This window comes from Eurosta solidaginis, chromosome 4, assembly GCF_040869045.1.
Source record: "Eurosta solidaginis isolate ZX-2024a chromosome 4, ASM4086904v1, whole genome shotgun sequence".
Taxonomy (NCBI): domain Eukaryota; kingdom Metazoa; phylum Arthropoda; class Insecta; order Diptera; family Tephritidae; genus Eurosta; species Eurosta solidaginis.
Window position 1 is genome coordinate 17,390,442 of NC_090322.1, and position 26,190 is coordinate 17,416,631.

The window sequence follows — 26,190 nt, forward strand, 5'->3', positions numbered from 1 at the left end:
ATTGTAAACAATTGTAAATAATGTAAACAATTGTAAACATTTACCAGCATATGTCATTTCAACTTATATTGTAAACTATCAAGTCAAACAGATCGATTTGAAAGGTCCAAAAAGTTACTTTTTATTTATTATAAAATGAAAATAACCCAAAACAATGAAGAATCGGACAGTGAAAATGAATAAAAAATATTAAAATACTAAATATCAAAGCGTATTTTTTTTTAATTTTTTTTTTTTGAAAAATAGTGAAAATGCTTAATTAGTAGTAGATTGTTTCTGACTCATAAAAAAAAGCAAAAAACTGAATTGTTTACAATTTGCTTATGTAAACAATTAGCTTGTAAACAACTACATTGTTTACATGTAAACAATTGCTGTAAACAATGTAAACAGTTTACAGGCCCAACCCTGCTTATAAAAAAAGAAAATTATCCGTCCCAAAGCTCACTATAGTTTTAAACTAAAATCATAATGCAATAGCAAAGGAGATGTCAACAAAATAACATCACTTTTTTGGCAGCTCTTTTTGCCAGTATTCACGTGTAGTACAGAAGCAATAAATTTTGATTGCTTAATTTTTCGTACAAATTGTTCAAAGCAATTAGTTTTCTACAAAATTTTTACTATATTCTGTTGGGGAATACAAAGTTAGTTTAATATTTTTGACTAAAAAACTATGGAATCGGTTTATTAAGTTATTATTTTTCTAAACGTATAGTAAAATCTGCTCCGATCGTGGTAGAATTAAGAGAAAGTTATGTATGATAGATAAACCTCTTAATGAATGTTATATTCTTACTTTATTTGTTGCATTAATTTAGATTCTTCCTCTCTTAAGGTTTTCATATTTTGCTCACGAGTCTCTGAATCTTCATTTTCATGTGTTTTCAAGTGCAAACGTCGCTCCGAAGCTAAAGAAAAAGCTAAGGGACAAAACTCACATCTATAAACATTATCACCCAGATGTATACGTAAATGTTTGTACAGTGTATGACTTTGTCCATAAGCCTTTTCGCAGTATTTGCATTTGTATGGTTTTTCACCAGTATGAGTACGCATATGGATCCGTGCATTTGCAATTTGAGTGAAGCTATTTAATAAAGACAGGATGAAAATTGGATAAGCACATAAAGATAAGGTTTCTATGACAGCTTACCGCTTTTCACAAAAGTCACATTTGTACCGCTTCTCTTTACCATGAGCTTGTATATGTACTCTCAAACGCTGTTTATATCTAAAACTTTTGCCACAAATATCGCAAATTTCTTTTTTCCTGTCCTTATATCTATATCTTATTTATAAAATAAACAAGAAAAAGAGAATTATTTAAATATGCATGCATGCATACATATGTATGTACGGATTATGGATGCTGATCCCGAGATCCCTGTCGTCATTTTTAAGTTCCGAAAATCTCAGGATTATTAGACTTAAATTTCGGAATTCTAGAAAAAGCATTTGAAGTCAGATTTTTCATATTGGTGCAGGTTTTTGAGATATTCGTGTCTAAAACTGCGAAAAATGACTTTTTCTGCTGTATCAAAGGTCGAAAAAAAAATCCAAATAATTTTTTTATAAACAAGACTATACCTTTCCCGTTGGCTTCGGCGTGGTGCACCTGAATCTGGTATCAAAACAGTTCCGGCTTTTCAAGAGGTATTCAAATCTAAAAGTGCGAAAAACACGTTTGTTAGGTATATTTTAGGTCATGTCAATTCTAGAACTCGGACTCGACCCCTGCACAAAACCCAGTAAACTCAAAACACTTTCCCAGGTGACCAAAACAGCCAATCTCCTAATCCAGGGTGTTATGCGGACCGTGCCCATTGGCTGATTTGCCAGGGAGTATTTTCGGAGCCTTCGAGTACTTTCGGCTGTATTTGAACGGAGTCTTCCAGATACCGGGCCGCCTCGGGAAATAATCACGGCATTACGACAGCAAGTAGCGCTGTTGTGGCGGACGGTTTTTGTCCCATTTTTAACATTAGACCGCTGAGCCCGCCTTGTCGGACAGGACCAAGATGAACTCAAAAACTTTAAAACAATGTAAGGATCAGAAGGAAAGAGCGATGACGTCGCAAGCCGGGGAAGAGGAAATTACTATTAGCGATGATTCGGACATGCATAGCGGACGTGCAGTCAGTGCGCTCGGTAGAGGTGCGGTCTACTAGCCCGAAGAAAGAATTAACGTTAGAACGGGAACAACGAGATAGGGAGCTTACGAGAACCCTCTCACAATATCGGGCAGCATTAAGAATTGGCAGCGAATCTCAAAATCTGCCAAGCGGATGATGGAAATATAAGTAATGGAAAGACATGTACTTCAAAAGCTGCAATACAGGAAGAGAGACAAAATACAAATGTTAATAAGCTAATGAATGTCTCAATTGTATTGTAAGTGTAAAGGAATACGCAAGAAAACTAGTACAAGCAGTATAGCCTAGTAGTTAAGGCAGTTTGATCGTGTGATTCGCGATTCGAATCTCGGTGAAACCTTTGATAACATTACGAAATCGCCTGATGATGATTACATAGGGGTTTTCGGTTCATGCTACGTAGATTGTATTGATAAATTGAAGCGTTAGCTGTAAGCTCCCTTTGGTTCGAGCAACAGCGGGCAGTTAGAAGCTGGCGGAGGTACGCTTGAGAGTGAACCGCGGAACAGCAGAGAGCCACAAAGGTTTTGTAGAAATTCGAGGGCCACGAACGTTGGGTTCTAACCAGAACAACCCCAACGATGCAACCATCTCTTACACGTGACACACTGGCAAAAGTATGACTGTCTGAGATAAATCCTTTCCCAACATATGCGACAGAACCGCAACTTGGGACTGAGGTTAGGTTCAATACCTTCCCAGCTGCAAGGATCTGATAGGAGGATGACAATTTGTGGGAGGGACGCAAAAAATTAAATGGGGTTACATTGAAATGAAGGCATTGGATCGGGAAATATCCCGAGTCGCTTCGGTCCATAGAACCGGCTGCCTTGGGAAGCGAACAACTTCTGCTCTTAGCTGATGATAACGTGATGTGTACATATGTGCAATATTCTCTTTGCTTCAAGCTGCTGGTTATGTGTATGTGTGGCTGCTTGATTTAATGTGTACATGTACATAAGTGTGACTGCTTCCTTTAATGTGTACATGTACATAAGTGTGGCTGCTTGCTTTGTTGTTGTTGTGCATTTATCTAGTAGCAGCATAGTGATGTGAATAGGTAGGCAATTGAAAAGTAAAGTCCTCTCTCGGCGAACGAAAATCATACTCTACAAGTCACTTATTTATTTATTTATTTATCTCGTATTAATCTAGAAAATGTGAACATTTTCATACAGATTACAAGAGAAAAAAAAATAGACACACAGTTATTTAATCGTAAAAACTAAAAATTATCTAAAAGTTTACGTATATAAGTCATTTAATATCGATTTAAACATATGTTTTGTGGAGAAAAAATCCAGACCCACAGGATTTGAAAGCATATTAAACTCTTTTAAATCTCTTGAAATTGGAGAATTAGACGCGTAATTTGTTCTAACCGTGTCGAGCCCGAAAGTATCGTGATTGCGTAGACTTCTCTGTGGGATGTTGAAACAAATTCTGGCCAGCAGAAATGGGCAGTCAATCACTCCACTTATCAAGTCGAAAACAAAGGTGAGAGACAGAATAGAACGTCTGCTGTTTAACGATTTTAGGCTTACAGCGACTATGTAAGAAGGAATCGGGTCATTGAAATGCAACGACCGTAGGGCAAAGCGAAGAAAAACTTTTTGCACACGTTCAAGGCTGGTAATGTGACAAGTATAGAATGGCCTGCAGATAAAGACGAGCTATTCTAATTTAGACCGCAGAAGAGAGGTGGTAGTAATTTTAATGTGTAAGGATCGGTAAAATCAGAGCTAAATCGTTTAATGAAGGTAAGTGTTGAATATGCCTTCGCAATTATGTAATTCATATGGGTTTGAAACAGAAATTTACAATCGAATGCAACACCAAGATCAGTAATTTCACTTAAAGTGGATAATCGAAGACCATCGATTTTATACCATGTGGGTAACGGACAGCGATACTTAGAGTAGCAAACCAAACATGTGAGCACTTTTTATATTAAGATTCAACTTATTACGTTTACACCCGTCGGCAACATTATCTATATCAGATTGTAGCCTTACCATGTCTTTATTGCTCGTAATTGTCGAAAAAATCTTAAGATCATCAGCGTACAACAGAAAATTTGCGTAATTCAAACAGCTGGTTATATCATTGATGAAATTTACGAAGAGAAGCGGGCCCAGTATGCTACCCTGTGGAACCCCGGAAGTCGCAATGAAAGGATCAGATGATGCCCCATCAACCGTAACCACACATTTACGAGAGGAGAGATAGGATTCAAGCCAATTTAAAAGAGTGGAATGAAATCCTAGAGCTCTCAGTTTCAATAAAAAAATTGTGTGGTTCACCTTGTCAAAAGCTTTTGAAAAGTCTGTGTAAACTGAATCAACCTGAAGGCGATTTTGAAACGCAGAAATGCAGTATTCCGAAAATACGGCGAGGTTTGAGACTGTTGAGCGACCTTTAACAAAACCGTGTTGTTGAGCGGAGATCAAGTGATTTACCGCAAAATAAATTTTATTTTTAACTATAGTCTCAAATAGTTTTGAGACTGAGGATATCTTTGAAATTGGCCGATAATTCGCAATATTGTTCTTATTACCACTTTTAAACACTGGAGTGATAGAACTGACTTTCCACGCATCAATAAACACTCCTCGTTCAAGTGATTTATTGAACAGAACTAACAATGGGGAAGCAAGGGCAGAACATTTGTTTAATAGGTATGAAGACAACCCACCCACATCGGTTTTAGTAGACATCTTCAGTTGTCGGATTCCTTCTTCTATATCAGCGAGCGGCAGGGTTAGCGTTCCAAAATTTATTGGGGAATTTATGTTCCCCGTACCCGTCTTGCTATATGGGGCAGAAGAATGGACCATGACAACAGCAGATGAAGCGGCTTTGGGAGTGTTCGAGAGAAAGGTTCTTCGAAAGATTTATGGACCTCTACGCGTTGGCGATGGCGAGTACCGAAGAAGATTTAATGATGAGCTGTACGAGCTATACGCAGACATCAACAAAGTCCAGCGAATTAAAACGCAGCGGCTATGCTGGCTAGGCTATGTTATGCGAATGAAAGATGATGCTCCGGCCAAGAAAGTGTTTCTATCGGAACCCGCCTATGGAAGCAGAGGTAGGGCTACCCCCACTCCGTTGGAAGGACCAGGTGGAAAACGATTTAAACTTCCTTGGTGTGACAAATTGGCGCCAGTTGGCGGAGCGAAGGAGCGACTGGCGCGCCTTGTTGGACGGCCTTAACCGTTTACACGGTTAAGCACCAATTAAGTAAGTAAGCATAGTGATGTATAAAACTGCTAATATTCGCCACAATATAGTCGAATTTTGCTAAAACTTCGCAAAGACAATCTATTACTTTCTTGCTATATAGTATTAGTAGCAGCATAGTGATGTGACTAGGTAGGCAATTGAAAAGTAAAGTCCTATCTCGGCGAACGAAAATCATACTCTACACGTCACTTATCGTACCCGTCTTGCTATATGGGGCAGAAGCATGGACCATGACAAAAGCAGATGAAGCGGCTTTGGGAGTGTTCGAGAGAAAGATTCTTCGAAAGATTTATGGACCTCTACGCGTTGGCGATGGCGAATGCCGAAGAAGATTTAATGATGAGCTGTACGAGCTATAAAACGCAGCTGCTGCGCTGGCTAGGCCATGTTATACGAATGAAAGCTGATGCTCCGGCCAAGAAAGTGTTTCTATCGGAACCCGCCTATGGAAGCAGAGGTAGAGGGCGGCCCCCACTCCTTTGGAAGGACCAGGTGGAAAACGATTTAAACTACCTTGGTGTGACCAATTGGCGCCGGTTGGCGGAGCGACTGGCGCGCCTTGTTGGACGGCCATAACCGTTTAGACGATTAAGCGCCAATTAAGTAAGTATGTATTTTCTTTGCATATTTTTTACCACCCCATAAATTTTGTACGCGCAGTTTTTTCACATCACCATTTCCATTGAATACTAAAGCGTGTGTCATTGCTGATTCTCCAAATATATATCTTTAAATATATTTATATATTTCTTTGTGTGCTCATAACCGTTTATTTTTAACAAATTATTTTAATAAAATATAGCTAAACAAAAGCACAAGGACCAAAATTGCCCAAAGCTCGCTAATAGCCAGAATCTCCATCTTTACAACCAAAACTTTATTTATAGATTTGGATTCCAAATAAGAGCGAAAAAGGGACCCGTACATAAAAGCAGCAATTAGAAATAATATATATGATAACATATTTCTTTTATGTCCGGTTTTTCAATGAAAGTTTCAACCGCAGTTGAAAATGAGGTCACTTTACTTTGGCCGCATCCAATTTTACTGCTCATCACAGTATAAGTGGCCAAATTGAATTTTTTTATTCGATCCTAAAAGTAATGTAAACGCGCACAGGTCCTTTATATTCCCTTTGGATTTTGCGTTAGGTGGCACTGATATGCTGCAAAATGCAATTTCTGTAATGGCTTTCGTAGAAAGGTATTTATTTTTCTACTCATATTTTTTCTGACCGTCGAAAATACATCCCTACCGTTTCAGATAACGTACATCTTCTTTCTTTTTTATTTACTTCACCTGGTGATTCCACCATGATCAAAGGCTGCATTCATTGGATAACATTTTTGTGTTTCATTTAATTATTTAATTTTTTCTTGAAATGAGTTCAGGAGTGCAGTCTTTTCTTCCCCTACAGAATGAAGACTTGGTTAAATGTTAGGCCTAATTCATTAATAAGGAATGAATGAAGAAACGGCATTCTTAAATTAATGATTTAAAAATTCAGAAGATTGCACAGTTTTACAGCACCGCTATAATTTGAGTAAATCTAAAAACTAAAAACAAAACTGGAAAAAAATGTAAAAATTTAAAACGTTCAATAATAAAATGTTGATATATGTATGTACCTATAAAGAGATGCTCATTTGTTTATTTCGTTTTTATAAGTTCCCTTTAATGGTTGACCGCATATTTTAGTACAAAAGTGCGGAATCTTGCAATCTGTTTTTGAGTAGCTCCCTGTGAAGGTAGATTCTTGAAAGTTGGAACATACTTCGGAACCCGATGATAACGCCTTGGTGGAGCAGGAATCGTGATATTAAAAAACTTCTCCGATTTTGAATATTTTGTGGTCAAGTTATAGGTTGAACTGGCCGGTCCATGAGGACCTCACATGGACTGAATGAGTCCGTAGTGTTTGGTCAAGTTATAAGTCAATTCCCGCTGAGCTGGGTCTTGAAATTGCGAACAGTTTAAATACTTGAGATATACATATTAGGTGGACTCATGTAACCGTATAAATGCCTTATAAAGTGTGTAAACGTATAAATTTATCTAGTGCGTAAACGAGCTGTCAAATTTTGTATGAAACATCAGGGGGACTCATGAAAGCATATAAACTTATAAGGTGTAAAATTATATCCATTTACACACGCGGTTATATGAACGCACCTAGCAATACTCTTGATAAACTTGATTATTTATCAGCTGTATTATTGCCAAACAAAATTTTTTGATTATTATACAAATTAAAAAATACCAAGATTAAGTGAAAAATCAAAACTAAAACGCCTTTACTTGCTGATGTTGGAGATTTCTGATGAAAATGCCTGCTGTAATGTCTGCAAGGTTGCATTCCTTCGAGTTTATCACGTTTACACAATGAAATGTGCGCGTAAATTTATACAAATGTGTAAATGATTTTTCATAGAAAATTTGACAGCTCGTTTACGCACTAGATAAATTTATACGTTTACACACTTTATAAGGCACTTATACGGTTACATGAGTCCCGCTATCATTTACACAATTTGTATAAATTTACGCGCACATTTCATTGTGTAAACGCGGTAAACTCAAAGGAATGCAACCTTGCAGACATTACAGCGGGCATTTTCATCAGAAATCTCCAACATCAGCAAGTAAATGAGTTTTAGTTTTGATTTTTCACTTAATCTTGGCATTTTTTAATTTGTATAACAATCAAAAAAAAATTTCTTCGGCAATAATACAGCTGGTAAACCAGGCATGCTTAACCAACGAACTGATATCATTTCGTTACGATAATCAACGTTAATTTGACGTTCTTAACGTTAATAAACGAAACGACTTTGTTTCGTTTATTAACGTTAATTATCGTAACGAAATGATATCGGTTCGTTGGTTAAGCATGCCTGTGATAAACAATCAAGTTTACCAAGAGTATTACTAGGTGCGTTCATATAACAGCCTGTGTAAATGGATATAATGTTGCACCTTATAAGATTATATGCTTTCATGAGTCCCCCTATTGTAACGAATTCTGGGGATTTCTGATAATTATGCACCATCTGCTAACGTTCGAATCGCCAAACTGTCGAATAAATAACTCCAATATTAAGTATTGCAAACTGGTCTTTATTTAGATTACTTTGGCAGTACTTCTACTTCACAATTATACGTCACATCACAACTAATAACGTGTTTAAATCAAACAGATTACTGATTCCTCAGCTTGCGCTGGTTTTATACTCTCGGTTTTCTCGTCCGCCTATTTCTGCTAAGGTCTAGTCATTTCGAGAAAATGTGTTGGAGAACAGTTGTATCTCATGCTTGGTTACCAGCTATATACATGTACATATATTTGTAGTTTATGCTTTTCTACTAGCCATATGCGTGTGTATGTGTGAGTATCAACTTCTGATCTTATCTGGTGACTAAATATGTGTCTGTGAGATATTCTTCGTCGCCTTCTATGTATGTGTGTAAATGATGATCGATGTGTTCATGTACACAAGTGTAGGGTTGATTAAATTCAACACAACGTCTACAGACCACAACCACAATAAAGCAAAGCTTGACGACAGCCGTAGCCAAACATTGACTTCTTGATTACTTTGAAAGCGGCAGTCACCAATATAAATTACAGCAAACAGCAGCGAAAAATTTAGAAAAAAATTTTAATCATGTATATTTCAGTTTTTATTGACGAAATAAAAAGGACGCCACTCACTGTCGCTGCCCAAAAATAGAATTAGGTTTAATCTTGCTACAACGGCTTTTGTTGTTGTTGTAGCGATAAGGTTGCTCCCCGAAGGCTTCGGGGAGTGTTATCGATGTCATGGCCCTTTGCCAGATACAGATCCGGTACGCTCCGGAAACACAGGCTATCCCTCACTCCCCCACCCCCAAGTTCCATGAGGAGCTTGGGGTCGCCAGAGCCTCGTCTGTTAGTGAAACAGGATTCGCCGCGGATAGGTGAGGTTGACAATTGGGTTTGGAGAAGCTGTATATTCCGCTGGCTCCCTGATGGGTTGCGCTACACAGCCCCTTGAATCTTGTATTTTAGTCGCCTCTTACGACAGGCATACCCACCGCGGGTATATTCTGACCCCCTAACACGTTGGGGAGCAGGACAATCAATCACCAAAGCCGTTTAGATTCATAAGAAGCAATGAATCTAAACGGCTTTTGTGATTGATTGTCGTGCTGCTCTGTCGCGCCGAAAATAACGGCACTCATAACAACATGTGTAAAAATAATATGACAGATGTGGCGGCTAAACCGCCATCGTAAATTTAATCAGCCCTTGTGGTTTGCTTAATGTTTTTGTTGTTGTGATTATTTACTAACATAGTGCATAGCATAGTGATGCTTATATTCGCCACAATATGTTTCAGGCGGCGATTGAACATGCTACTTTACTCCGGCTCTGAACATAAACAGAGCATAGAGCAGAGGCGTAGCATAAAAGCTGATAGCATTTCTTATACTCTGCTACGAGTTACAAAAAATTATAAATCTTTCACACACAGCAGTTTTGCATCAAAACGACAAATGTTCATCTAAGAAAAAGCTTAACCGGAACATTGCCAGCAAAAAAATTTAATTTTTGCGCACTTGACTAAAAATTGATTTAACTATAACTTCGTAACCGGTATATCGCACAGCAATTAGTTATCCAGTATATATAAATATTTGGTATTTTTGGAAGTGAAAATAATATATTTTAAAATTCTTCACTCTATTTTTGACCGATATCTAATAATACGCCCGCAAAAAGCGGTCATATTTGAAACTTTTTGACTAACACTCTATTACGGTGATCAAATATTCTGTTAATGCCACGTTATTTTCTTACCCTCCAGGTTTTCCCTCCAATTGTTGCTGCTTTAACTTAGCCTCTTCTTCCTTTAAAGCTGTCATATTTCGTTCACGAGTTTCTGGATCTTCGTTTTTATGAGACGTTAAGTGTAATCGTAGCTCCGAAGCTAAAGGAAACGCCAAGGGACAAAACTTGCATCTATAAATATTCACACCCAGATGTATACGTAAATGCCTATGTAGTACATTTGTTTGCGCAAAGACGCTTTCGCAGTACTTGCACTTGTATGGTTTTTCACCGGTATGAGTGCGCATATGGACGGATACATGTGAGGGATGAGCAAAGCTATTTTAAAGACAGAATGAAAAGGTGTTATAACAAACGGCGTTATGACGATGTTTTTAATACTACATTTACACTAGCTCCAAATACGTACCTCCAAATGAGTTACCCTCTTTATCAGCAATATCAAAATCCCCAAAATCAGAAGACACCCAACACGAAATCCCTGAAGTACATTCACATTCACACAGAAAATGGGAAATTTTGATGGAGGCAACTAAATACCCAAATGATTCAGTGGGTTGTGCAGCACAACCCTCATAGCTTATCCTCACTTACCCGTTGCGAATCGTGTTTCTTTAGCAGGCGAGGACCTGGCGAACCCAAGTTCTTAGTGGAACTAGGAGGTGGGGTGAGTTCGCCTACACGGTGCAATGTGGTCATATTAAATCGTTCCCGAGATGTTCGGGCTTGTATCTTAATGATACTTGTGTCCGTAACGTCCGAAAAAAGAACTAATGTTGGGACGGAAGCGATACAGGGAGTTTAGGAGAACCCTCTCACAATACCGGGCGGCATTAAGAATTATGCAGGGGTTGATCAAGGGGTTGATAAGCGCAATACAAAGTTTTACAGCTTCAAAGCTTCCGCTACCCAATTGTCCACCTCACCTACGTGAGGGTAATCCTGTTACAAATATGAATGTATCATACACATATTTAGCAGGCGACCCCCTCATGGAACTAGGGGTGGTGGCGGTGTGGCCTAGGTTTAATGTGGTCATATTGATCCTTCCAGTGATGGTCGGGCCATCACCACCGGCAAAGGACCATCAACATCGATAACACTCCCCAAAACCTTCGGGGAGTCTGCTTAACGTTAATACAACAACAACAACAAGCGAATTAGGGAGTAAAGGAGTGATATCGGTCGATATGAATCGCCTTCGTTAGTAAAAGGGTAAAAGTCTAGAAAAGGGGTCGACTGCTAATATTCGTTACGGGAGAGGAGTCAAACGACGCGTATTGACCTCAACAGCAATAATCTGAAGGCAGAAAAGAAATGGCATAATTGCAGTTAAAGTTGGCAATTTTCATGTGGTTTTTGTAATATTGTTGTACACAGGAAAAAATTGTGTGTACAAAGGGGTTTTGCATGGAAGGCCGCCAAAGAAGAAAAGAGTTCTGCACAAAAATACTATTAACCTCACCGCCCGTTTCAGAGAGACCCGGTTTTCGGTTTTTCGTTAATATCTTTTGAACGACTTAACATGTTCCGTATTCGGATTACACGGTTCTACAGTGATTTTCAGTGATCATGATCACTGATAATGTGTTTCATAATTGTCTAACACCCCCAACCTTTCAAGTTATTGTTTAAAACCCGTTTTTTGTTCCCTGCGCGCACTCTAACAATCACAACGTTGTCATGTCTTACGGTTTTCAGGAAGAAGAAGATTCACGCTTTAAGCTGATATATATTTGTTTGTACTTTATACAAAAAATTGGGACGTTAAAGTTATCTAAGATTTTCCCGTTTTTCACAGTTTGACGTCTTTATTTACTTTTTTACATTCGTTCTCAAAGAAATATTTATCCCGAGAAAGAAGTCATGGTTTATCAAAGTCGGTTGATAAATGTTTAAGTTACGACGTTTATTGTAAACAAGAAAAGTCGATGTCGTGCCACTTCAGGATCGTGGATATGATTTCAGTATAGAATCACTACAGCATTTATCATAATTAGTGTTCTATCAGTGTCGCATTGAGCAACAAGCAGTAGGTAGCCAACATTCTGATCTGATTCTTGCCAAAAAAACGTGTTTGAGTCGATGATATTTCTTGGTGAAATCATTATCCTTGTTCATCACTGGATTTTCCAAGATTTTCGGGGAACAAATCCAAATGGGAATGTAAAAAATGGATTTTGATTGACATTCTGCATCCCATTTCTTCATAAGCCTTCAAAAACTCATTTACTACTTCAACATAGTCATCACTCCTGTTGTTTCCAAGAAAGTTTTTACACAAAGAAATAAAGCTCTTCCACGCTCTTTGTTAGATTGAGTTAAATTTTTCGAAATATTCTTTGTTAGAAGAAATTTTTCGTATTTCCGGACCAACAAACACACCAAAATTTCTGTCTGCCTCCAAGACAATCCTAAATCACGCACAAGGTCACGGAAATCTTCATTTGAGACAACACGACGTTCCGTTGTTAGAACTCCAATTGGAAGAAAACCCTTGTCAATTTCTGAACCGTCAGAATTTTATTCTTCAGATTCCAATGCATGTATCGATTCAAAATTTGCAATAAGAATATTCGTTTTTCTTCCTTTATTGAGCGAGATACGGTTACTATCTTACCATATTTTATGCGGTCGCGGGTTTTATAGTGGCAACCAACGGTGTTTGTTTGGCAGAAATAGCAATCTTCTTCCTTATGGAAAATTTGACGATGCCAAACCAGTGGGGTTGAAAATGGTTGTTGTTGTTGTAGCGATAAGGACACTCCCCGAAGGGCTGGGGGATATGTTACATAAAAAAGACGTCAAACTGTGAAAAACGGGAAAATTGGGTAAATCTTAGATAACTGTTAGAAAATGTCAGAATTTTTTTTTATAAATTACAAATAAATTGTAAGATCATAAATGCAACCATGTCAACTAATTAACAGAATAAGCAAAAATATATCACTGTAAAGGAAAGAAAATGGAAGAAAGAGAAGATGGGGACGTTCATTATTGTATTGAAGACTGAAAAATAAAATCCTAAGTTAATTAATCGGGACGTTTCTGCTTTTTTATTAACCATCGAAGATAGAAATTAGATCTCAGGTGTGTTAACTAACCTCGCGCACTATTATAAACAACTATTTTGTAAAATCGATGCTCGAGAGAACATTGTCAAGGTTTTAACTGAAGATAATGTGGATTTCCCTCCTACTGCCAACATTATACAACTACGCAGACCACTGCAAAATATAGTTGGCGTGGGAGATAATAGCTCCGCAAATACGATGAATACCATTCCGAACACAAATATATTGGAGAACATTCCGGACGAACTGATTGAGATAAACGCTGCCGTTTCTATTGATTCCTCTGCCGCCACTGCCGTTACCGCTGTTCATACTGCCGCCACTGCCGTCTATTCTGCTGCCGCTATCGTCTGCTCTGCCGCCACTGCCGTTCCAACTGCGTCTACTACCCATGTTTTGGTTGAATTCAATTCAGCACCTGCCGTTCACGACGTTTTTACTGCTGTCACTGCCGTCTGCTCTGCCGCCACTGCCGTCACCGCCGTTCATACTTCCACCACTGCCGTTCCAACTGCCTCTACTACCGATGTTTTGGTTGAATTCAACTCAACACCTGCCGTTCACGACGTTTTTACTGCTGTCACTGCCGTCTATTCTGCCGCCGCTACCGTCTGCTCTGCCGCCACTGCTGTCGCTGCCGTTCATACTGCCGCCACTGCCGTTCCAACTGCATCTACTACCGATGTTTTGGTTGAATTCAATTCAACACCTGCTGTTCACGATGTCTTTGCTGCCGCCCCATCAAACTCTGCCTCAATTGACGTAACAGCCACGACCATAAGTGTAGATGACGAACTGGTGGCGCTACGAAAACGTATGTAGATGTTAAAATACTGGGGTACAACCGCAACGTAGACTGGATTTTGCCGATATAGAGCATGCTGTTTCCAAGTTTAGTGGTGATGATATATCAGTGACGGTGGGACATTTTCTTCAAGATTTCGAAGAAGTAATGGAGTCGTCAAGAGTAGACGAACGATTTAAATGGCTGGCTCTTCGTCGCTGCCTGGTGGGAACAGCCAAAGTTTTTCTTACCACCACCAAATCGTTAAGCTATGCCGAGTTAAAAAAGGCCCTTACGATGGAATTTGATGTGCCGATACAGAGGAACGAAGTTTATAAAATGTTGGCAAGACGCAAGTGGGACAAAGAGAGAGAGTCATTACATTGCTACGTTCTACTGATGCAGGCAAGAGGAAAACGGGCAAACATATGCGAAACAGAAATCATCGATTTCATAATAGACGGCATAGGCAATGTAGAGCCAAATGCACATCTACTGTCACCGGCCAAAACACTTGATGAGTTGAAGGCATTAGTGAGCCGTTTTCAAAGAAAATATTTCACAGTAGAACCAGACTAATATTTGTTAGAAATTAAGTTATACTGTATCGAGGTCGATTACAGTGTCAGATTGGCCGCGCTGTAACTCTGAACACAAATAGCGAATTGTATCATATTAAGAAATGTATGACAGTGAAAATAAAAATTAAAGTAATGTATCGAGGTCGATACAGTTTCAGGTTGGCCGAGCTGTAAGATCATAAATGCAACCATGTCAACTAATTAATAGAATAAGCAAAATACATCACTGTAAAGGAAAGAAAATGGAAGAAAGAGAAGATGGTGGACTTCCGGTTCATTATTGCATTGAAGAATGAAAAATAAAGTACTAAGTTAATTAATCCGGATGTTTCTGTTTTTTTATTCATCAAAGGTAGAAATTACAAAATATATATTAGCTTATAGCTTGAATCTTCTTGTATTAACGATAGACATTCTCCGAAGGCTTTGGGGAGCGTTATCGATGTTAATAACCCTTTGCCGAATATATATCTGCTACGTTCCGGTAACAAAGCACCATTAAGTACTAGTCCGACCATCTCGGGAACGATCCCTCTTCTAGGCTTTTATCGAAAAAAATCTAAAATTGAAAACCTAGATCTGGCCTTGCTCCGACGGTCTTTGCATGGAAATTCAAGACCCAAAACAGTGTCTGCTGTAAAAAAACTTGCAATATAACATAAGCATTGTAATCGAATAGAAACAAGCCTAAAACGTGCACTGTACGTTATTCGAAATTTTTTACTATGTACCCTCTTAATACATACATACATATGAACATATATATATATATATATATATATATATATATATATATATCAGGTCTATGTATATGAAACCGGTATTGGCTTCTAGCGGTCAGTAGGCACAATTGTAGGAACAGTCAAAACTTACCACTGGCGCTAGTTGGCGTCTTATGATCTGTCAAACATTTCAAGTTTCTTACAACATCGTGTTTTTTTCGCTCTTAAAAATGTCGAATTACGTGCCTTCAAACAACTATTTGCGGGGAGCATTAATTTTCTGCTTCCATTTGGGTAAATCGGCAATAGAATCCCATCGAATGCACGCTCTTGGTTGTACGCAGTATAATGAGTGGTTCAACAAGTTTAAAAGTGATAAGTTTGATGTGAGAAACGCTGACCGCGGCAAACCACCGAAATTGTTCTAGAACGTCGAATTGCAGGCTTTGCTGGAAGAAGACGATAGTCAGACGCAAAAACTGCTCGCAGAACAACTAAATGTGTCCCAGACAACAATTTCCAGACATTTGAAATCCATGGGAAAGATCATGAAAACCGGAAGATGGGTGCCACATGAGCTGAATGACAGACAGCAGGAAAACCGGAAAATAACATGTGAAATGCTGCTCGCCAGACAAAAAATAAAGTCGTTTTTGCATCGGATCGTTACTGGCGATGAAAAGTGGATTTATTACGTGAATCACGCAAGACATCGTATGTGGACCCTGTCAAACCAGCACAATCGTCCCCAAGACCAAATCGTTTCGGAAAAAAGACAATGCTCTGTTTTCTGGGATCAGCGTGGTGTAATCTGGTATGAGCTTCTAAAACCAGGCGAAACTGTTAATGGTCAACGCTGCCAACAACAATTGGCCAATTTGAACCGCACTCTGCGCCAAAAACGCCCAGAATATGAAATTAGGCATGACAAAGTGATTTTTCTCGATGATAATGCACCATCACACCGAACAAAACAGACTCGGGAATTGGTTGAGTCGTACAGCTAGCAACCGCTACCCCACCCCGCTTACTCGCCAGACTTGGCTCCATCCGACTTTCATTTATTTGCAACGATGGGGCACGCACTTAGCGAACAGCGCTTCACTTCTTACGAAAATGTTGGAAAATGGCTCGATGACTGGTTTGCTTCAAAAAACGAAGCCTTTTTTCGGCGAGGTATCCATAAATTGCCTGAGACGTGGTCAAAATGTGTAGCTAGCGAGGGCGCTTACTTTGAATAAAATATTCGTTACCATTATCTTGAAATAAATGTGTTTTTTTAATAAAAAATACCGGTTTCATATGCTTACACCGATACTTGCATAATTCTTCAAATGACATGTTATTTTATTTATTTTTATAACGTGTTTTGGATTTTGTGTTTGCGAGTTTGTGACATTGTCCCAAAAATGTGCGCAGTTTTCATGTTGGAGTTGATGATTTTAGGGATCTTTTTTTAGCTGGGAATTTTGTGTTTGGGGATTTAGTGTTAGTCCCCATTTCAAAGCGTTTAAATGGGCATCATTTGCATTTTCTTCAATCTTTCCCACTCGACTGCGAGGACATCAATGCACCGCAAGATAATGCACTGGTGGATCGTACTTTCAGGCCAAATGCGATGAAATGCGATCAAATTATTTCTGGAAGGTGTCGCATTTGGAATTTTAAACCCAAACTGACGCATTTGGTCCAGTGTAAATGTTACATAAGAAAACTTACCACATTTCACAAATATCACATTTATAAGGCTTTTCGCCGCTATGCAGTCGTTTATGATGCCTTAAATAACATTTTTGCCTAAAATATTTACCACAAATATCACACTCGAGTTCGTTGCCTTGATGTTTAACTTGTTTGCCATCTTCAAGATTTTCTTTACATCTGAATTAATGAAAAACACAGCTAATCAAAGAAACGGAAGTTGTTTTAATATATGAGAATAGGTTAGATGCATATTAAAATTAAAATAAATATTACATCCAATAACGTCAATGGAATTAAAGTCAATTCATAATTTAATTATTATTATATAATATATAATATTCTTTTATACATTAGTTCATAAATTAATCCACAACATGAAATATCACCTGGTGTTGCAAAATACCTCTCTTTATGACCCAGTGACACAGTAAAATAAATTTCTATTTTAAGTGCTGATGGAAGAATTTTCTACAATCACTAAATATTTCGTAGTATCTATACAGAACAATTTGGCATTCAATGTTCTAAAAACCTAATATGCTTTTTGTTTATTCTATCTACAAAATAAAAAAATTAAATGTGTACTCGTGGTCTGCTTTCCCTGCGTATTTGAATACTTCCTAAAGAAACAAGATTCGCCATGGACAGGTGAGGTTGACAATTCGGCTAAATAAGCTATAAATTGCGCTGGCAACCACTTGAAAGGGTTGCGCTTCACAGTCCTTTGAATCATTTGGGTGTTCTAGTCGACTCTTACGAAAGTAATACATGCCGTTGTCATGGTTCACGCTTCTGCGCCATATATCAGGATGGGTACTATAGGTGACTTGTAGTGCATGATTTTCGTTTGTAGAGAGAGCACTTTGCTTTAGCCTACCTAGTCAAAAGTAGCATTTATTGGCAAGAGTTAATCGCAATAACACTTTCATTTTTCGGTGTTTCGTGAAGATCTTTTGATACAGATGTCAAAATATGTTTTTTGTCAACTTATCCGCTCTTTTTAGAAGCGTATTAGCATTCGACCGTGGTTCTAGACTTTGCAATGCAATACGCGTAATCCGAGCACTGTTTGCAAGACAAAGCGAATCCCCTTATATTTTAAAATATTGCAAATCTTTCAAAAAAAATGGTAAAAAGATTTGCTTCAAATCGACAAATTTTCCTTTGAATAAGCTTAACGGACAAATAGTAAGCACAAAAAAAAGAAACAAACAGCCTTGTTGCGCACTTAATTCAAAATTCCTGTCTATATCATGATACAAAAAATGGAGGTAATTCAATTTAGTGTGACGTTAGCCACTTGACTTTTGCGGGGACAATGACAATTTCACCAAAAACAAGCTACCAGATTGAAAAATGTTACGAATTTTTCTAATTTTGGTGGATTTCATATTAACGAATACGACTAAATTACTTTGAAAGTTATTTTAAATAAAAAAGAAAAAAAAAATGAGCTCCATGCCTTGGAAATATTTTAATACGAAATATCAGCCTAGAAAAGAAGGTTTTTATTAAGTTTTTCGAGCTCCCGAAAATTCTTTTGGTGGAAGAAACATGGATCGAAGTATGCAAAACAAGGGAATATAGCCTTTTTAATTGTCCGTTTGTCAATTGCTTGCTCAAGGGAGGTCCTTATAAACCGACACCGCAATTTCTTGATAAATTGGCTACAAGTCCTCATTTTTTATTAAGCTATTGCATAGATTTTATCGCGGGCTTTGCGACTAAATCAAAAAAAAAACCGTAACGGATATTTGTCAAAAAAGATCCGAAAAGGCTCGAAAATGTTCGTAAAGGTTCGGTGTTCGCAACAGGCCAAATACATAAAATTGGATCTCTATCATAAACAGCGGTGGGCACCACTACATTTACACGGTTACCAATTGAGAATGTGTTAGTAAACACGAACGCGTAGCGAGCACGAAAGCAAAATCAATTATTTATTTAGTTTGATTTCAATCACTGATGACCTGATATGAAACTTCTCGCTCTCTGAGAGCGCGTGAAAATGTGCATTTTTTATAATATTGGCCATAAATACCATCACGCTCAAAATCAAATTTGGGCATTTCAGAATAATTTTGGGGTATTTTACATGGTAAAGGTTTAATTTATAATTTTCACCGAAAACTTACTCAAGATTGTCAAATGGGATATCAAAAAACTCGAATTTTTGTCAGGATTACAAATCCGAAGAAAAAATAACTATTTTTCACCCGTGGAAAATTTATCAGTGAACGCCTTTCATCGAAGGCCTGCACACGAAACGGGTTTTGGTAGCAGCTTTCGATTGGTGAAAAAGTCAGCTTCTTAGTCTTCGCATTGATGTAAATGGATGCATAAAGGCCAGATTTTTGTGGAGCATTGCAACATTCCACTTTTGACAGCTGAGATAAATTGTAGGTATACGTATAGGTTACGCAACAGCCTTTTGCGGACGACAACGCAGACACTTCACCAAGTGATCTAATTTCGTAATTTCTTATAAATTTTTTGCGTTTTTTATTGTATGTGGATTAGGGCGGGTCGATTTAAAAATCGATCATTGCTCTGTGAAAATCGTATTCTAGGGAGCAAAATAAGAAACTTTGCCGAAGGAACCATACCTCTAAAACGAATTCTGATGTACCCCCTTTGGGTCGAACTTTTAGGTAGGGGCAATTTCAATTCTACCTGCTGTGTCTTGTGGTGGCTTAAAAAAAACAACACAAGCAATTTTACGATCTGCAATTGTGTCACAGTGATACCTTCATTTTTTAAAACGGTTGAATAAAAAACCCACACAACTATGTTTGCGACATGCAAATGCATCACAGTGATGCCTTGGTTTTAAAAGGGGGTTGTAAAAACGCTAATTTCTAATAATTTTTTAAATTTCTTTTCTATTACTAAGTTAAATTCATTTTTTCATTTACATATGTTCTGAAAAAATAAATTTATAAAGAGAAAAATAAACTCCAAAAAGAAAAAACATAGGCATTTCAAAGTGGGATTTTTCAAAATTTGCCCCTACGACCCAAAGGGGGGGGGGGGGGGGCATCAGAATTCGTTTTAGAGGTATGGTTCCTTCGGCAAAGTTTCTTATTTTGATCCCTAGAATATGATTTTCACAGAGCAATGGGCGATTTTTTTGCCTCCGCACAAATCGATCCGGCCTAATGTGGATATACATATTATGTACATAAACATTTTGGTCGCATCAAAGTGAAAAAGGGGCTAGCCGTTCATTGTTATCTTATGGCGGTGCCAGCGCAACAAAGCAAAGCAACGCAATCGAAATATATTATTTCATATTTTTTCACTTATCTACCACAAAATATTTCTACAAAACATTGCCTTTTTTATAAATTTTAATAAGTTTTTATCACCTTGCTGATTTTTTTGAAAATAATGAAACCGAGCGGATTTCTTGGAGTTTTTTTTTTTTTGGTAGTTTAGGCAACTCTATAGCCATCTGATGTTCAAGACCCATTCTTGGAAACGAATGAACTTTTGTTTACAATCGAATGAACTTCAAGACCCATTTTTGGAAACGAAAGAACTTTTGTTTACAAACGAATGAACTTCAAGACCCATTCCTGGAAACGAATTGAGAGAGAATAAATGTTTCGTATCAGGTCATCAGTGATTTCAATGCTTGAACGGTGAACACGTGTCACACGCACTCTTTGGTACTCTGTTTTAAGCGCGCGTGCGACACTTCCTCACCGTACGACCATCGAAATCAAACTAAAAGAGCTGTCGTTGATTTTCACGAAGTAGCCATTGTGCTATCGCTTATCGTATACATATATGGTCGCTTACAAGCCAACCTAATAAAACCGCACTGCGTTTTTTTAGCGCACGCAAACAACCGGCGTTGTTTGCCCTACCCCAAATAAGCATGCGTTGCGACAATGTAAAGCATGTGTGCAAACGTCAAATCTAAATTTCACGCAGAACAAAAATTGGAAATCGAGTTAGGTTTTCACGCAGCAAATTCAATTTGAGTTGCTCTCAAGAAAGTTGTATGTGCATGACACATTTTTGACAGAAAATGACTTGCGTGCGTTTATATTAGGTTGGCTTGTTAGCAGGTGCTAAGCTCACGCCCACCCCGGATCATAAAGTTAAAGTTAAAGCGAAAGTTAAAGTTAAAAATAAAGTTAAAGTCAAAGGTAAAGTTAAAGTTAAAGTTAAGGTTAAAGTTAAAGTCAAAGTTAAAGTTAAGGTTAAAGTTAAAGCTAACGTTAAATTTAAATTAAAGTTAAAGTGAATGTTAAAGTTAAAGTTAAAAATAAAGTTAAAGTTAAAGTGAATGTTAAAGTTAAAGTGAAAGTTGAAGTTAAAAATAAAGTTAAAGTGAAAGTTAAATATTTACTTCTCATTTATTCAATAAAAGGAAAAAAAATGTGTTTTCTTATCGGTCACCACGCTTAAAAAGGTTAACTTGAATTAATATCAAAGAAAAAACTTGAATTAATATCAATGAAAACAAAATGTTGCATAAATATTATAATTGCATAAGTTGATAATAGGCAATAGCTTTACCGCGGCAGTCCCCGAGTGCCACACGTCCTTTTTTTTTATTTATCGTATAATTCCAGCGTTGCGCTTTAGGAGGGAATTGTTAAACTATTTTTTTAGGGAGAACATTACCCTGTAGCTCTGCAGGTTTGCCACTAGTTATGAGAGTGGATTTGACCTTTGTACCAGAGGTCACCTTGGGGCAACCCCGCCTATACACATTCTATGCCCTTTTAGCATTGACATAGATGTGCAGACTTTGGAGGTACACTTATTCTCAACATGCCTTGAAAAATATCCACTGTAGGGGCATGATAATAGGGCCATGCTAGAACAACAGGATTTTACGTGTATTTTCTTCTATATAGGGGTCAAGCTCCCATAAAGATATGAGTCATTAACCAATGTATGAGTCCTTATCCACTATTTTTCAATAATATTGCATGTTTTACTGTATTCTCAATCGATATAATTGCACATAAATCGTGCTAAAGCATATTATTATTGTCTCAGATGACCATTGCTTTTTCATCCTAAAGGAAATTTCCATCTCGAAAAACCACAATTTCGCCTTAAACAGTAACGGTACGGCAACGCTTCTGGCAAAACAACCAACATTATGAAACTTCAAAAATCCTTAAGTACGTCAAAAATTTTTGAGTGGAACTACCTTCTTTTTTGTATCATGGTCTACATAACTTCGTTCCAATATGTCGCCCATTTTATTGTAAACAGATGTAATTCAAAAGTTTATTTTGTTGGGAAAACGCAAAGTTTTATTTTTTCATAGACTTTCACTATAGAATGGAGATTCAAGGCATATATGTATGTCCCATGATACAAAAAAGGAGGTAGTTCCACTCAAAATTTTTTGACGTATTTGGGGATTTTTGAAGTTTCATAATGTTTGTTGTTTTGCCAAAAGCGTTGCCATACCGTTACCATATAAGGCGAAATTGCGGTTTTTCGAGATGGAAATTTCCTTTAGGATGAAAACGCAATGGTCATCTGAGACAATAATAATCATCCTTATTCCTTTTTAAGTTCTGTATTTGTTTTACAACACACTTTAAATATGCCATATTAGCCAAATATATAAAATTTTGATTCTGATGTGATACGTGCGGTGTTAAGCAATTTCAGAGCTCAAAAATTTAATTTTGAAGGTAACTGTATGGTATGGCGGTGGAAGTGTGATGGGTTTGGGCCTACTTGGCTGCTTCTGGAGTTGGCAAAATAACTTTCTTTGATGCCACAACGGCCAACAATTTTATTTAACCTTACGAAAGGCAATTTTTTGCGAATCGCCCCTAATTTAGGTGTACGTGATCGATTTCGCAATAACCAAGACAAATACCTTTAACACATATCCAGGATTGTGCAGGCATGGGTAATATGGAACTGTCCACACCTCATGAATCCACTTCTACAATCTCTCGCCTTAAATGCCATTGAAAATTTGTGGTCAATTTTGGAATCGGCTACAAGCAATCGGCAAAGGCAGATTAGTAAGATTAGCGATTTAAAAACTACTCTTGTCGAACAAAGGTGCCACCAAACTAATTGCATCTATGGAAAATCATCTTCAAGATGAGGTACTAAACTAAATAACAAAGTAATTTTTTCTAAGGCAGGGCGTAGTGCACGAAATAAGCTGTGACCTTAATTTTTGAGATATTTTTAGTTTTTATTAAATAATTAGCACAAACGTGTGAACACATGAAAATTAAGTATTTGTTCAAATAAAAGCACATTTTTATTGAAATTGTGCTCTTGCATTTTTTTGACACCGTCACTAGTTTCCTTTCTATATAGCTCAACAGTTTTGTTCTGTAGCTGCACGAAATAAGCTGTGAGCCACTGTACATTGGTTAATGACTCATATCTTTATGGCAGCTTGACCCCTAGGCAGAAAAAAAAATGCACGAAAAATCTTGTTGTTCTAGCATGGTCCTATTATTATGCCCCTACAGTGGATATATATTTCTCAAGGCATGTTGAGAAAAAGTCTACCTCCAAAGTCTGCACATCTATGACAATGCTAAAAGCGCACAGAATGGGTATAGGCGGGGCTGTTGTACCCCTGATACAACGGGCATAAACACTCTCATAACTAGTGGCTAATCTGCAGAGCTACAGGTTAATGTTCTCCCTAAAAATTGGTTTAACAATTCCCTCCTAAAGCGCAACGCTTGAATTATACAATAGATAAAAAAATAAAAAATGGGACTTGTAGCCAATTCATCAAATTGCGGTATCGGTTTATAAGGACCTCCTTTGAGCAAGCAATTGACAAACGTGTATGTTTTGTCAAAATGTTCTGAGCAAACGTACGGACACTTGGGAAGGCTGTATTCTCTTGGTTTGCATACTTCTATCCATGTTTATTCCAAACAAAACAATTTTCGGGAGCTCGAAAAACTTATTAAAAACCTTCTATTTCAGGCTGATATTTCGTATTAAAATATTTCCAAGGCATGGGGCTAATTTTCTTTTTCTTTTTTATTTAAAATAACTATGAGAGTAATTTAGTCGTATTCGTTAATTGAAATGCATCAAAATTAGAAAAATTCGTAATATTTTTCAATCTGGTAGCTTGTTTTTGGTGAAATTGTCCTTGTCCCCGCAAAAGTCAAGAGGCTAACGTCGCACTAAATGGAACTAACGTCGCACTAAATGGAACTACCTCCATTTTTGATTCAAGGGGCTGTGTAGCGCAACCCTTCAGGTTGCCAGCGCAATATATAGCTTCTCCAAACCCAATTGTCAACCTCACCTATCCGCGGCGAATCCTGTTTCACTAACAGACGAGGCTCTGGCGACCCCAAGCTCCTCAAGGAACTTGGGGGTGGGGAGGGAGGGATGGCCTGAAGGTTTAACGTGGCCACATAAATCCTTCCCAAGATGGTCGGGCTAGCACTTTAATGATGCTGTGTTACCGGAGCGTACCGGATCTGTATCCGGCAAAGGACCATCACATCGATAACACTCCCCAAAGCCTTCGGGGAGCAACCTTATCGCTACAACAACAACAACCTCCATTTTTTGTATCATGATATGTCCCCTATTTTGGTCTTTCTGAGTATTCTATAAATGTCAGCATAATCTTCTTAGTTGGTTTGTTGGTATGTCGAAAGATCTAAAAAAGTCAATATTTTGAGTTTAATCAATTTACAATTAAACGTGCGATGTAGTATGGCTTCGATATTTGGACTGTCGGTTTCTATCACAAACAAAAATTCTAAAAAAGTCAAAATTTTGAGTTTAATCAATTTACATACATTTAAACGTGCGATGTAGTAGGGATCCGATATTTGGACTGTCGGTTTCTATCACAAACAGAAATTCAAACATAATATTGTCCAGCCCTTTTGGCGGTTTTGCTCTATTATTAGCCGAAACTACGCGAACCAAAAAGAAGTTTTCGAAAAAATTCAAGAATCGAGAAGTATCAAAATTTGCAGGAAAATCTCGAAGTATGCAGTTTCGTAGTCCACTCAATTTTAGTCTATCAAAGTAGAAGTAATCAGTCTCTCTAAAAAAGGAGCACTTTTTTCATACATTTTCAAAGACTATTTTCTACGTCGAATACGCTCCAAATCGAGTATTTTCCGAGCCACCCTAAGATGATGCGGGCATTGTGCCGGGTATGTTAACGCAGCCCCTTATGGTATCTTATGTTGGCTGGGGGCGAGATAATAGGCGCGATATACATACATAAAACAAGAAGTTAGCAATATAATCCTTATCATACTTACGGCACATTTACTTTTTGCTCTTCCGTTGTAAATTCTTCCTTGCTCACAAAGGTTGTTGAATGAATTGTGTCGCTATATTCAGTATTTTCTTCATCATCTTCAATGGGCTCGTTTTTGATAAATTCGCTTACCTCGCCCTGCGCTTGGATTGTGTCGCTATATTCAGTATTTTCTTCATCATCGTCAATGGGGTCGTTTTTGATAAATTCGCCTTGCGGTTTTTCACAAAAATCTAGTAATTGTTCGTTTTTTAGTAAATGCTCAGCAGTAGTCCATTGTGCTGATTCCGACTCAATTGCTTGCTGTCTGCCTTCAAGAGCCGTTTCTGTTTCTGGAAGAAGTGAGCTTTGAGCAGTGCATTTGGGCGGACAACTGCTCAACTGGTATGAATCTGTGTCGTTTGGTAATACTTCATCTTCAATTGCTGCCTCCATCATCGACATGTTTAAATCATCCCATTTTTTAGAAAGCATTTCTCGCATCTTGTGGTCGGATTGCACGCACAATTTTTGAAACCGATACACACTTATCAATTGGTGCAAGCATTTACAACAAATTTTTTTTGGTAGCTCGTCACTTAGCTGCACTTCCACTATTTCGGGTATTGTGCTGGATAACAAGTCAGCTATTCGTAATTCGTCACATTCCTCAATATTTTCAAAGATAGATTGGTGTTGTGGTTTAGTGCTGCCTTCAGACGTGAAAGCTTCCAGTTTAGCCATACAGGTCCGACAGAGGTAATCGATATATAGTTTACCCGTATCCATTTGAGCGAGTGTATGCTTCGGTAAAAATTATTAAAACTCCACAAGCATAGATGAATGGATT

The 26,190-nt window shown here is 37.8% G+C and overlaps 1 protein-coding gene across 4 annotated transcripts; it reads right to left on the reverse strand.

Annotated features, from left to right (window-relative positions):
* Nucleotides 1-601: 601 nt before the first annotated feature.
* Nucleotides 602-26,190, reverse strand: LOC137249170 (zinc finger protein 260-like). 4 transcript variants are annotated; one of them, XM_067780464.1, is made up of 5 exons: nucleotides 25,363-26,190; nucleotides 17,114-17,275; nucleotides 10,243-10,551; nucleotides 1,157-1,285; nucleotides 602-1,090 (listed from the first exon to the last, which is right to left on the reverse strand). In XM_067780464.1, exons 1-5 carry the CDS (start codon nucleotides 26,127-26,129, stop codon nucleotides 796-798), a joined length of 1,662 nt encoding a protein of 553 aa, XP_067636565.1. In that variant the 5' UTR covers nucleotides 26,130-26,190; the 3' UTR covers nucleotides 602-795. The 4 variants fall into 4 exon arrangements, with proteins under 4 accessions (XP_067636565.1, XP_067636564.1, XP_067636566.1 ...); XM_067780463.1 differs by having other exon boundaries at nucleotides 1,157-1,291; XM_067780465.1 differs by lacking the exon at nucleotides 602-1,090 and adding an exon at nucleotides 1,591-1,666 and having other exon boundaries at nucleotides 1,157-1,291.